Source organism: Diceros bicornis, chromosome 30 (genome assembly GCF_020826845.1).
Source record: "Diceros bicornis minor isolate mBicDic1 chromosome 30, mDicBic1.mat.cur, whole genome shotgun sequence".
Taxonomy (NCBI): Eukaryota; Metazoa; Chordata; class Mammalia; order Perissodactyla; family Rhinocerotidae; genus Diceros; species Diceros bicornis.
In genome coordinates this window covers 6,976,834-6,989,258 of record NC_080769.1, presented here as the reverse complement: position 1 = coordinate 6,989,258, position 12,425 = coordinate 6,976,834, and the positions used below count along the sequence as shown (strand labels likewise).

At 38.3% G+C, this 12,425-nt stretch overlaps 1 protein-coding gene across 1 annotated transcript; it reads right to left on the bottom strand.

Annotated features, from left to right (window-relative positions):
* Positions 1–1,980: 1,980 nt before the first annotated feature.
* Positions 1,981–4,779, bottom strand: LOC131394525 (zinc finger protein 709-like). The gene is made up of 3 exons (XM_058525888.1): positions 4,690–4,779; positions 4,425–4,485; positions 1,981–4,035 (listed from the first exon to the last, which is right to left on the bottom strand). Exons 1-3 carry the CDS (start codon positions 4,721–4,723, stop codon positions 2,028–2,030), a joined length of 2,103 nt encoding a protein of 700 aa, XP_058381871.1. The 5' UTR covers positions 4,724–4,779; the 3' UTR covers positions 1,981–2,027.
* Positions 4,780–12,425: the final 7,646 nt, after the last annotated feature.

Here is a 12,425-nt window from a genome sequence, read left to right as displayed (position 1 = left end):
CATGGGAACACTAAATGCTTGCTCTGCAAACTCTGTAATTGCTTGCTCTGAAAATTACTGATGGTATAAAAACTGCTGGAAACTGAGACCTGATGAGAGTTCCACCTATGGAAGGGACACCTTGCCCAGGACGTGTGATCCTTGCCCAGCCGCGTCGATTGACAGGGCTCTCCCAGCAGTGGGGCGTGGATGTTGTGAGTGACTGATTTGATGTGAAGTAATTGATTTGATGTGTTCTCTTTTCGGTCAACCTGGTGTTTCTCTTTCTGGTTGATTTGTGTCATTTCTCTTCAGCCGATGTGGGTGTTTTCCCTTTCCAGTCGGGCTGATGTTTTCTCCCTCTTAATATTTGACCTATTTGATCTGTTTGCAGACTGTCGCCTTTACTATCCTCTATATAATAAAATATACCCTCAGTCCATTTGTTTGGAGTGGAAAGTGTCTTTTACGTCTCCGATCGAATCCCCGAACCTCTCATAACAACATAACACAATACAGGGGTGATGTGTCCAGCTCTAGATGGTGGTGCCCTATCACAGGCCTCTACTGAGTTCAATGTCTATTCACCAAATACAAGTCAGAATGAGGGAAAAACAGCAAAGGCCCAAATCAGAAAATAAGAATTCACAGGTAAGTAAAGTCTTTGATAAACTGGCCATACATAAAAATTTAGTCCAATTGTTTAACAGCGCAAAAATGGAAACAGGCTCCTATATGCACCACCCCCCAAAAAGAGAATTCTCTAAGAAAGGTACAATACATACAAAGGATTCGGCATATCCAGGATCTGCAATACAAGGACAGTAAGGAAATCCCAACAAACACAGTGTCATTTTTAATAGCCCCTTAACACAGAACAATTCAGACATTATAAAAAAAGAGAAAACATTATTAACTGATTTAAAGAAAAAACAGTATCTATTAATCGTATGTACTATTGATAAAGGATGACTTGCAAAATTATCTCACCTCAATAGTCTTTTCTGAAAGTAATAGAAATCCACAATCTCATGCTGCACTTTGAGAAGTAACTTGGTAAACACAATATGTTTACAACTTTTATAACATCTCTGAATTTCATGTTGAAAGTTTTCTAGAATATTATACAGAAATTAATTTCCAATAAGCTTTCTCATATCACTTACATTTATATTTCTTTTTGGTAAAAGTATCACATAGAAGGGGGTGGGCCAATTGAAGTCTTTTCCATGCTACTTACATTCAAGAGGTTATTGAGTCCTTCATGCCTTCAGAAAGAACTGGATGACAAAAGGGCTTTCCACATTCTTTATCTTTACATGGTATTTCTTCTAGTGTGCATTCTTGCACATCCTCAAAGGTTTTCATGAAAAATAAAGGCTTTCTCATTTTAGTGACATTCATAGTGTTTCTCCAGTGTGACTTCTTTCATTTCTTTGAAGTGATATGTGATAAGTGAATGTTTGTGCACATTCCTTAAATTCATAAGCTTTCTCTCCAGTATGAGTTCTTTCATGTGTCTGAAGAAAACTGGGAGAAGTGAAGGCTTTCTCACATTCCTTACATTTATACGATCCATTTCCAGTGAGGAAGACCATCTGGGATTGAAGGCTTGAGGGATTTATAAACGCTTTCCCACATTCCTTACATTCATAGGGTTTGTCTGTTCTATGACTCCTTTCACATATACAAAATGCACTGGGAGAAATGAACACTTTCTCACATTGCTTGTGCTAGTAACGTCCATCTCCAGGGTGAAAGAGCAGGTGAGATCAAAGGCTTGAAGGAATCATAAAGGCTTTCATATATTCCTTACCTTCGGAGGGTTTCTCTCCAGTATCAATTCTTTCATGTTTTCAAAAATACCAGAAGTGAATGCTTAACTGCAATTTTTACATTCATAGGGTTTCTCTCCAGCATCAATTCTTTCATGTACTTGAACCTTACTTGAAAACCTGAAGGCTTTACCACATATTTTACATTCAAGGGGTTTCTTTCTAGTATGATTTCTTTCATGTTTCTGCAGTATACTGGGAGAAATGAATGCATTACTGCGTTTTTTTACGTTCATAAGCTTTGTCTCTAGCATGAGTTCTTTCATGTATTCGAAGAAAACGGGGGAAAATGAATGCTTTCCCACATTCCTCACATTTATAAGGTCCATCACCAGTGTGAAAGATCATGTGTGAGCGAAGGCTTGAGGGATTTGTAAAGGCTTTGCCACATTCCTTACATTCATAGGGTTTCTCTCCAGTGTGAGTTCTTTCATGTCTTCGAAGAGAAGTGGAAGAAGTGAATGCTTTACTGCATTTTTTACATTCATAGGGTTTCTCTCCAGTATGAGTTCTTGCATGTCTTTGCAAAGAAGTGGAAAAAGTGAATGCCTTACTGCATTTTTTACATTCATAGGGTTTCTCTCCAGTATGAATTCTTTCATGTTGTTGAAGAAAACTGGAAGAACTGAATGCTTTACTGCATTTTTTACATTCATAGGGTTTCTCTCCAGTGTGAGTTATTTCATGTATTTTAAGAGAACTGGAATAAATGAAAGCTTTACTGCATTTTTTACATTCATAGGGTTTCTCTCCAGTGTGAGTTATTTCATGTACTTTAAGAGAACCGGAAAACATGAATGCTTTACTGCATTTCTTACATTTATAGCGTTTCTCTCCAGTATGAATTCTTTCATGTTCTCGAAGATAACTGGAAGAACTGAATGCTTTACTGCAATTTTTACATTCATAGGGTTTCTCTCCAGTGTGAATTCTTCCATGTACTCGAAGAGAACTAGAAGAAGTGAATGTTTTACTGCATTTTTTACATTCATGTTTCTCTCCTGTGTGAGTTATTTCATGTTTTCGAAGAGAACTACTACAACTGAAGGCTTTCCTGCATTCTTTACACTCATAGGGTTTCTCTCCAGTATGAGTTCTTTCATGTCTTTGAAGACAAGTGGAAAAAGTGAATGCTTTACTGCATTTTTTACATTCATGTTTCTCTCCTGTGTGACTTATTTCATGTTTTCGAAGAGAACTACTACAACTGAAGGATTTCCCACATTCTTTACATTCATATGGTTTCTCTCCAGTATGAGTTCTTGCATGTCTTTGAAGACAAGTGGAAAAAGTGAATGCTTTACTGCATTTTTTACATTCATAGGGTTTCTCTCCAGTATGAATTCTTTCATGTTGTTGAAGAAAACTGGAAGAACTGAATGCTTTACTGCATTTTTTACATTCATAGGGTTTCTCTCCAGTGTGAGTTATTTCATGTATTTTAAGAGAACTGGAATAAATGAATGCTTTACTGCATTTTTTACATTCATAGGGTTTCTCTCCAGTGTGAGTTATTTCATGTACTTTAAGAGAACTGGAAAACATGAATGCTTTACTGCATTTTTTACATTTATAGCGTTTCTCTCCAGTATGAATTCTTTCATGTTCTCGAAGATAACTGGAAGAAGTGAATGCTTTACTGCAGTTTTTACATTCATAGGGTTTCTCTCCAGTGTGAATTCTTTCATGTCTTCGAAGAGAACTGGAAGAAGTGAATGCTTTACTGCATTTTTTACATTCATGAGGTTTCTCTCCAGTGTGAGTTATTTCATGTTTTCGAAGAGAACTGCTACAATTGAAGGCTTTCCCGCATTCTTTACATTCATAGGGTTTCTCTCCAGTGTGATTTCTTTCATGTCTCTGAAGGGAACTGGAAGAAGTGAATGCTTTACTACAATTTTTACATTCATAGAGTTTGTATCCAGTATGAATTCTTTCATGTATTTCAAGAGACTTGTGAAAAGGGAAGGCTTTTCCACATTCCTTACATTTATAATGCTTCTCTCCATCTTTTTGGTAGTCATATAGTTTGTATTCAGTGTGACATCTAATGTGCCTTTTAAGGGATGAAAGATGCATGAAGACCGTTCCACATGCACTGCATACACATGGTTTAGCACCTGTAGTTTTCTTGTTCAGACTGCCATTTGGATTTAGGCTGATGTTTTCTTGACATAGACGACTATCTTCACTTTTAAAGAGTCTCTGTAGCATACGATTTCTGTAAAAAATGGGAAGAACGTTATAAATGATTTCTTTATTAATGTTTTACATTTGTTATAATTTATTATGATGTATAGGAAAAGTTTAGCTTTTCTGTCTTGTCTGAATTCCTGGAAATTGAATGTACTGAATGCTCTGCAAGAAGACTTCATGCTTGCTCTTTTCCAAACAGTGATATTCACATATAGGGTTTATTCATACTTTCTAAGTGAACCTTTTTGCAAAAACTGAACATCAACATCACATTTCAAAAAGTCTATTTGGTGAAAATTTTCTAAGAATACCTGAATTTGAAGCAAGGGTTGTTTTGTTCGCTTCTTTTTAAAATTTCTTAACATATCATTATTCTAATGGGGCACACTGCTTTCTATTCTGAGTGTGACTCACCTTAATTTTCTTCCCTGGCTTGCGTATTTAACTTCAACATCATTATCTTCCCATGATTTTCCTGAAATGCAGACCCAGAATGTTGATTTCAACGTATTAGAAATTATAGAAAAATTATGGATTCTAAGACAGTCATGATCTATGATCATTTCTAGTTTATTTATCAACATCTCCTATTTCTACATTCTACATCCTGGAACAATGCTGATGGGCAAGAAACACTTGTTCTCTACTTGATGAAGGGTGGGAATGTCCTCAGTCTCACCTATAGAGGCCAGGTTCCTGAAGGTTTCCCACATCACATCTCTGTAGAGTTTCCTCTGTGAAGGATCCAGTAAAGCCCACTCTTCTGGGGTGAAGTTCACAGCCACATCCTCAATGGCTACTGAGTGCTAAAACATCACAAATATGTGTAGAGTAGGATGCATAAGACTGATGACACTGGGGATCTGTACTCCATTTGTAGAAATGTTACGTGTGATTCTGTCATTTCTAAACACATATTTTATGTTATCATCATCAAAACTTCACTGCTTTTCTGTAGACACTTCCTTCTCAATTTATCTGCATTATCAACACAGAAATTATTTACACATTTTTACTGTGATCACATCACATTGTATTTCTCTGTAATGGCAGGGTCCAGAGCATGTCGGGAAATGACAAAAATGCTATATAAATAAAACAAATATCATTCTATGAAACATGATTCCTTGTGAGAAAAATTCTTTCATTTTCTTCCTTATTACCCACCAGTTACAGGACTCCATGAGTCAGAGAGTCAAATCTGCATGAGGTTTCCATGAATAAAAACACAGTGAAGAACTGGAAGCATTGTTGTCTAGTCCTATCACCAAAGAGACGGTCCCGGAGGCCTGTAGAAATTAAACTTTTAACAAAGCCTAGCTGGCCACATTGTCCTAAAGTAATCCAGGCCACTACGAGTAATCAGAGATAGCTGCCTGAATATAAATGTTCTTGTGGTACATTCATCATCGATTCAGTTCTTCTTTTCTCTCTCTGTATGATCTGATGAGGCTAGAAAGTTACCTGGAACTTACAATTCAGACACAAGGAAGAAGGCATGACAACTTAGACCCATAAAATACCTATACTCATGTGCCTCAAGGATACTTCCCAGAAACTTTTAGAATGCACAGTGAGATAACAATATGCCCGAAAAGCTCTTTCCAGTCAAATGCTAACCGTGTACCCGGAGCTTTGCTGCCCTAGAAAGCAGGTTAAGAACTACAGAGTTCACTAAGTCCACGCAGGTTTGATGGTAAATTTGCTCATGATTATAAAACAAATGAAGGATTTAAAAGTGCTTTCCTCCAAAACAACATAAAACTTCCATTTTCCAACTAAACAGCAAGTGTTTCCCACCCAGGCACTCTAGATGATGCCCTGCCAACTTCTGATCCCACACTGAAGAAACTTAGAAACTGTCATTCTTGATCTCATAAGAAGAAAATGAATGAACTTGAACAATTCTTCTCAGATCACGAGAGGCTTGAGGTCATAGGGCAAAGCGGGGTCTCCCAAAATGGGAAAGTGAAAACAAGATAGCTTTTTGAAATATGCCCCAGATATTTTGTTCTTAACAAGACTTGTAGTAAACAAATAACCTATTTCACCAGAGGCTAATGCAAACATAAAAAGAACAAAAAAGACAGAACACAATATCCATGAAGTCTAAGACAACACTCTATAACAGAAGGTTAAAAGTACATAACAGGAATACCTGAAGGAAAAGAAAGACAGAGGGAAACAGAAGAAACAAGTGAAGTAACAGTCACCCAAATATCCTACAATTAATGATAGCTGGTAAACTGATCATCCAGGAAGCTCAGAGAAGCCTAAACATGACAAACTACAAAAGCACACACCCAAGGATATCCTATTCAAACTAGAGAAAAATCAAAGACAGAGAATATATTGAGAAATGCCAGAGAAGAAACACAGCTTAGCTATAAAGAAACAAAGATTTGAATTAAATTGGACTCCTTTTAAAAACCATGCAAGCAAGAAAAGAACAGAGTGAAATATTCGAAGTTAGGAAAACAAAAATCCACTAGCCTAGAATGCTCTGTCAAGCAAAATTCTCCTTCAAAAATAAAGGCAAAATAAGGACTGTCTGAGACAAAAAGTAAGGAAATTTGTCATGAGTACACCTACTTTGAAAGAAATGTTCAAAAATTTATGAGAAAGTATGTAAATGAGAAAGGTAGAGGGCCGGCCCCATGGCGTAGCAGTTAAGTGCGCCTGCTCTGCCTCTGGTGGCCCGGGTTCGGATCCCGGGAGCACACCGATGCACCGCTTATCAGGCCATGCTGTGGCGGCGTCCCATATAAAGTGGAGGAAGATGGGCATGGATGTTAGCCCAGGGCCAGTATTCCTCAGCAAAAAATAAATAAATGAATAAATAAACATTTAAATAAAAAAGAAAAAGGTAAAAGATTAGAAAAATAACTTTGATATATTTATAACTAATATAGATGACACTTTGTTTAAAATAGTATTAGCCAGAATGTATTTGGTAATGAGAAGCTTGTGCACAAGTGAAATAAATGACAGCAATGTGACATGGGACAGGGAGGGGGAAATTGGGAATAGTGTGTTAAGAAGTACTTGCACAACAGTGAAGAGGAGGGTGCTATTTGGCAGAGGAGGCGCGTTAGTTGTAAACATATGCTGAAAACTCAAGGGCAACCACTAAAAAATGATTTTTAAAAAAATGCGTAACCTAGGCCGGCCCCGTGGCTTAGCGGTTAAGTGCGCGCACTCCACTACTGGCGGCCCCGGTTCGGATCCCGGGTGTGCACCGACACACCGCTTCTCCAGCCATGCTGAGGCCAGGTCCCATATACAGCAACTAGAAGGATATGCAACTATGACATACAACTATGTACTGGGGCTTTGGGGGGAAAAAAAGGAGGAGGATTGGCAATAGATGTTAGCTTGGAGTCCGTCTTCCTCAGCAAAAAGAGGAGGATTAGCACAGATGTTAGCTCAGGGCTAATCTTTCTCACAATAAATAAATAAATAAATAAAGAAAGAAAGAAAGAATAAAATAAAAATAAAAAATGCGTAACTGATATACTACAAGAGAATGAAAAACAGAATCAGAGTAAATGCTCATTTTCAGCCAGAGAAGGCAGAAAAAAGGTGGAAGAAAAAAGAAAAAAACAAGGATAAAAATAGAGAACAGCAAAAGGTTCAGTAAATATTAATCGAACTGTACCAATAACCACTTTAATCATCAACAGTCTTGATACATTGAAAGACACAGCAGTATCAGATTTCAAAAAACAAAATTATATGCGGTCTACAAGACACCAACTTTAAATCTAAAACTCAGATAGATGAAGGGTAAAGGGATAGACAAAAATAGACCATGCCAAAACTAGTCAAAAGAAAGGTGCCACAGGTATATAAATTATAGAAAATGCAGATTTCAAACCAAGGAAACTTCAGAGATAGAGAGGGGCATTAGATACTGATAAAGCAGTATATTCTCCAAGAAGTAGCAGCAATACTTCCTGTGTACCTGCATAACAACAGAGGGGTAAATACATGAGGTACAAACTGATAGAATGCAAGGAGAAACAGACGAATCCAGTACTATAGCTGTAGGATTTAACATCCCCTTATCACAAATTATACACTCCAGTAGGCAGGAGATGAGGAAGGACAGAGGTGAACTGAATAGCACCGTGAAACAACTGGATTTCATTATAATCTATGGAATACTTCAACAACACAATATACATTCTGGATTTTCTTGTAATCTGTGGAACATATAACTACATTTCACTGAAATCTATAGAATACAACAACAGCAGAACCTCAATTTTTCTCAAGATCATGGAACATTCACCAAGACAAACCAGATTGTGGGATATAGAGCACACCTTAACAAATCTGATAAAACAGGAGTCATACAAAATGTTCTCTCACACCACCTAGGCATTCATCTAGAAGTCAATAACAGAAACATAGTCGGAAAACTCCCAATTATGTGGAGATTCAACAACATACTTCTAAATAATACATAGGACCAAAGAAAAAGTCTCAAGAGACATAAAAATATTATTTTGAACTAAATGAAATTAAAACACAACATACCAAAGTTCTTGAATGCACCAAAGGCAGTGCCTTAGCGAAATTTATGTGATGGAACAAACACTAGAAAAACCAAGGTCTCTAATCAATAATGTAAACACCTATCTTAGGGTAAAATAAAAAGAGTAAATTAAACTCAAAGCAAACACAAGAAAAGAGCTAATAAAAATTAGAAACGAAAAGAACGTCATTGTGTAAATCAATGGAGAAAATTAAAACAAAAAAGCTGGTTCTTTGACAAGGAAGACAACAACGAAAAGAGGAAAGACAGAAATTACTAATATCAGAAAGGAAAGGAGGGGAAATGAAAATGACAAAAGGATTTGATAAGATCCAATATCCGGGCCGGCCGCATGGCTTAGCGGTTAAGTGCACGCAGTCCACTGCTGGCGGCCCGGGTTTGGACCCCGGGAGTGCACCGACGCATCGCTTCTCCGACCATGCTGAGGCCGCGTCCCACATACAGGAACTAGAAGGATGTGCAGCTATGACATACAACTATCTACTGGGGCTTTGGGGGAAAAAATAAATAAATAAATAAAATTATATATATAAAAAAAAAAGATCCAATATCCATTTATGATAAGCTAGTATTCAAGGGTAACTTCTGCATCTTAAGAAAGAACATCTTTATGAATACTGTAGCTAAATTTATAGCATTTGTTCCATATGGCATGATTTTCTCTGTGAAACGTCTGAAAAAATTCACAACAATAGAAATAACCCCAGGGGGCCGGCCTGGTGACATAGTGGTTAAGTTCACGCACTCCCCTGTGGCCGCACAGGGTTCACGGGTTCAGATCCCAGGCATGGACCTAGGCACTGCTTATCCAGCCATGCTGTGGCAGCACCTCATATACAAAATAGACGAAGATAGGCACAGATGTTAGCTCGGGGCTAATCTTCCTCAGCACAAGGAGCAGAATTGGCAATGGATGTTAGCTCAGAGCCAGGCTTCTTCACAGAAAAAATGAAAAAAAAAAAAGACACTCCTGGAATTAATAAGAGAGTATATAGCAAAGTTGAAGACTAAAGTGATTCAACTGCTTTCCATATAGAGCCACACAAATATAGTCAACTGATCGTTGACAAAAAAGGAAAGGCAGGGCCCGCCTGGTGGCGAAAGCGGTTAAGTGCATGTGCTCTGCTGCGGTGGCCCAGGGTTCGCAGGTTCGGATCCCAGGCGTGCACCGACGCACTGCTTGTTAAGCCATGCTGTGGTGGCATCCCATATAAAGTAGAGGAAGATGGCCATGGATGTTAGCTCAGGGCTGATCTTCCTCAAGGAAAAATGGGAGGACTGGCATCAGATGTTAGCTCAGGGCTAGTCCTCCTCACAAAAAAAAAAAGGAAAGGCAATTCAAATAAAAAAGACAGTCTTTTCAAAAACATTGGTGGAACAATGGATGTCCACATGCAAACACACACAAAACAAACACACACAAAACAAATGTAGACATTTGGGGCCTTAACACTTTTTTACAAAAATTGAGCCAAAACACATCTCAGATCTAAATGAAAAATGCCAAAGGAATAAACTCCTAGAAGATATCATTGGAGAAAATCCAGATGACTGTGGGTTTGGAGAGGAATGTTTAGATACAAAACCAAAAACCAAGGACCACGAAAGAAAAAGACAAAAATTTTACTTCATTAAAATGAAAAACACCTGCTCTGAGAAAGACAGTGTCAAGAGAATTAGAAAAAAATAATTCATAGAGTAAGATAAAATCTTTATAAAATACTTATCGGATAAATGACTGGTGTCTGAAATATCCAAAGAACTCTTAAAACTCAACAGTCAGAAGACAAACAACCCAATTAGAAAATGGGCAAAAGATTTGAACAGACAGCTCAGTGATGCAGATATATAGATGTGAAATAAGCAACATGAGAACATGTTCCACATAAAATATCATTAGAAAATTGCAAATAAAACAACAATGAGGGATCATTAAACACTTATTAAATGGGTAAAACTCAAAACACTCAGAACACCAAATACTGGTGAAGATGGGAAGCTACAGGTAATCCTCATTCATTGCTGGTGAAAATCGAATTTGATACACATGCAATGGAAGATAGGAACTTTCTTTCAGAACAAAATACACTGTCAATACCTAGAGTAAGATCCAGCAATAAGTCTCCTTGGTATTTTTCCAAGTGAACTGAAACCTTATGTTCACACAAAACCTACATATGAATATGTAGAGGGAGTTTTCATAATTGGCAAGAGATAGAGTTTTAAGCAAGATATCCTTCAAGAGTTGAATACATGAAAACAAGCAGTGGTGTATCCATATGATGACATACTGTTCAGTGATAAAAGGAAATCAGGTTTCATGCCATGAAAACACACAGAGGAACCTTAAAATGATACGGCTAAGGAAAACCAGCCAATGTGACAAGGCTATGTAGTGTATGATTCCAAGTATATGCCATTCTGGAGGATACAAAAGTATGAGCGAGTAGAAAGATCTTTGGTTGTGAAGGATTTGGGGACTGGCGGGAGGGATGAATCAGTAGGTGGAGCACAGAGGATTTTTAGGGAAGTGAAACTACACTCTATGACACAGAAACGATGGACACACGTCGTTACACATTTGTCAAAGCCGGTACACTGCATAACACAAAGAGTCAATGCTAATGTACACTGTGCACTGTGATGCATCAATATGGGTTGGAAATTGTAAAAAGACGTACCACAGTAATTCAAAACGTGTAAAAGAGTGCAAATTGCGTCGATGCAGAGAAAAGGGCAATGTGGGATCTCTGTAAATTCTGATCAATTTTTCCGTAAACCAAAAACTGCTCTAAAAAACAAGAATTCTTTCAGGAAAAAGATGAATACAAACTCATTACAATTCACCCCTGATACTGAAACAAGACATCTTTCATTCAACTGATTTCAACTTAAATCAATAAGCCAGCATGGTGCTCTATGAGCCTGAGACCCATAACGGAGGTGAAACTTCCACTGAATGCCTTGTTGGAGAGCAGGGCACTGTATACTCTGAGAGGTGCCATGGTTACTCAGTAGTGTCAGAACTCCAAGGGTGATGTAGAATGTCCTGGTGAGTCCTTGTATTGTAGACCTAGTAATGTACAGACAGGTGTTACATTGATTTCTATTTTGGGTATCTCGGAGTCAAGAGATTCCCAGAGTTGGTTTACCACCAAGGGGCATCTCTTAGGCATTTATCCAAGAGTTTGTGAACATATGCAGATGAGACCAATTTTGTGGCCAGTAGTAAAATGACTGCCTGATGTTTGATACTTCTGAAGACACTTGGATTTTGTTCTTCATCAGGGACGTTCAATTAAGGGATGAGGAGCAGCAACTGAGCTCCATCACTTATGAATGTGTATTGTTGTCCTTAGAGTCCATGCACTCCCCAGTGCTGTGCATTCAGTTAACCCCAAGGAACTATGCAGGGAACCAAGGTGTCTGGGAAAGGGGTGACCTCCTCCACCATCCCATCATCTTTCAAGGGATTGAGGAAGAAAAAGCCATGCCCCTCCCACAGATAGCATAAGCTGCAGGGTCAAGGCGAGCCTCCATCATATCATAAGTAGGTGTCAGCAGCCATGCTGAGTTGATAGGATGCTGTTTCCAGGGCCAAAAAACATAACAGGCAACTCGGTAGAGGGTCACATGCTCAGTGTTTATGAGAGTCTCTATTTTCAAGAGCTCTCAGCACCCGGTGACAACAGCAGCTATAATGGCATATAGTGTGGGGACTAGGGCAGCTTCTCACATCAGAAGCCTATGGACAACTTAAGGCCCTCCTCCTCAAGAGGCCCATCAGGGTTAGAGGCCTCCTCCATGACAAGTGATTGCTTTATAGAGTTTAAGGAACCCGGGTTCAAGTTGGG

What these genes read in the sequence shown, in the direction of transcription:
- LOC131394525 (XM_058525888.1), bottom strand. Translation starts at nt 4,723, where the DNA reads ATGTGGGAAACCTTCAGGAACCTGGCCTCTATAG. An exon ending in CAGGAACCTGGCCTCTATAG is followed by an intron (nt 4,486 to 4,689) that starts GTGAGACTGAGG and finishes TCTGCATTTCAG; the next exon opens with GAAAATCATGGGAAGATAAT. An exon ending in AGCCAGGGAAGAAAATTAAG is followed by an intron (nt 4,036 to 4,424) that starts GTGAGTCACACT and finishes CATTTTTTACAG; the next exon opens with AAATCGTATGCTACAGAGAC.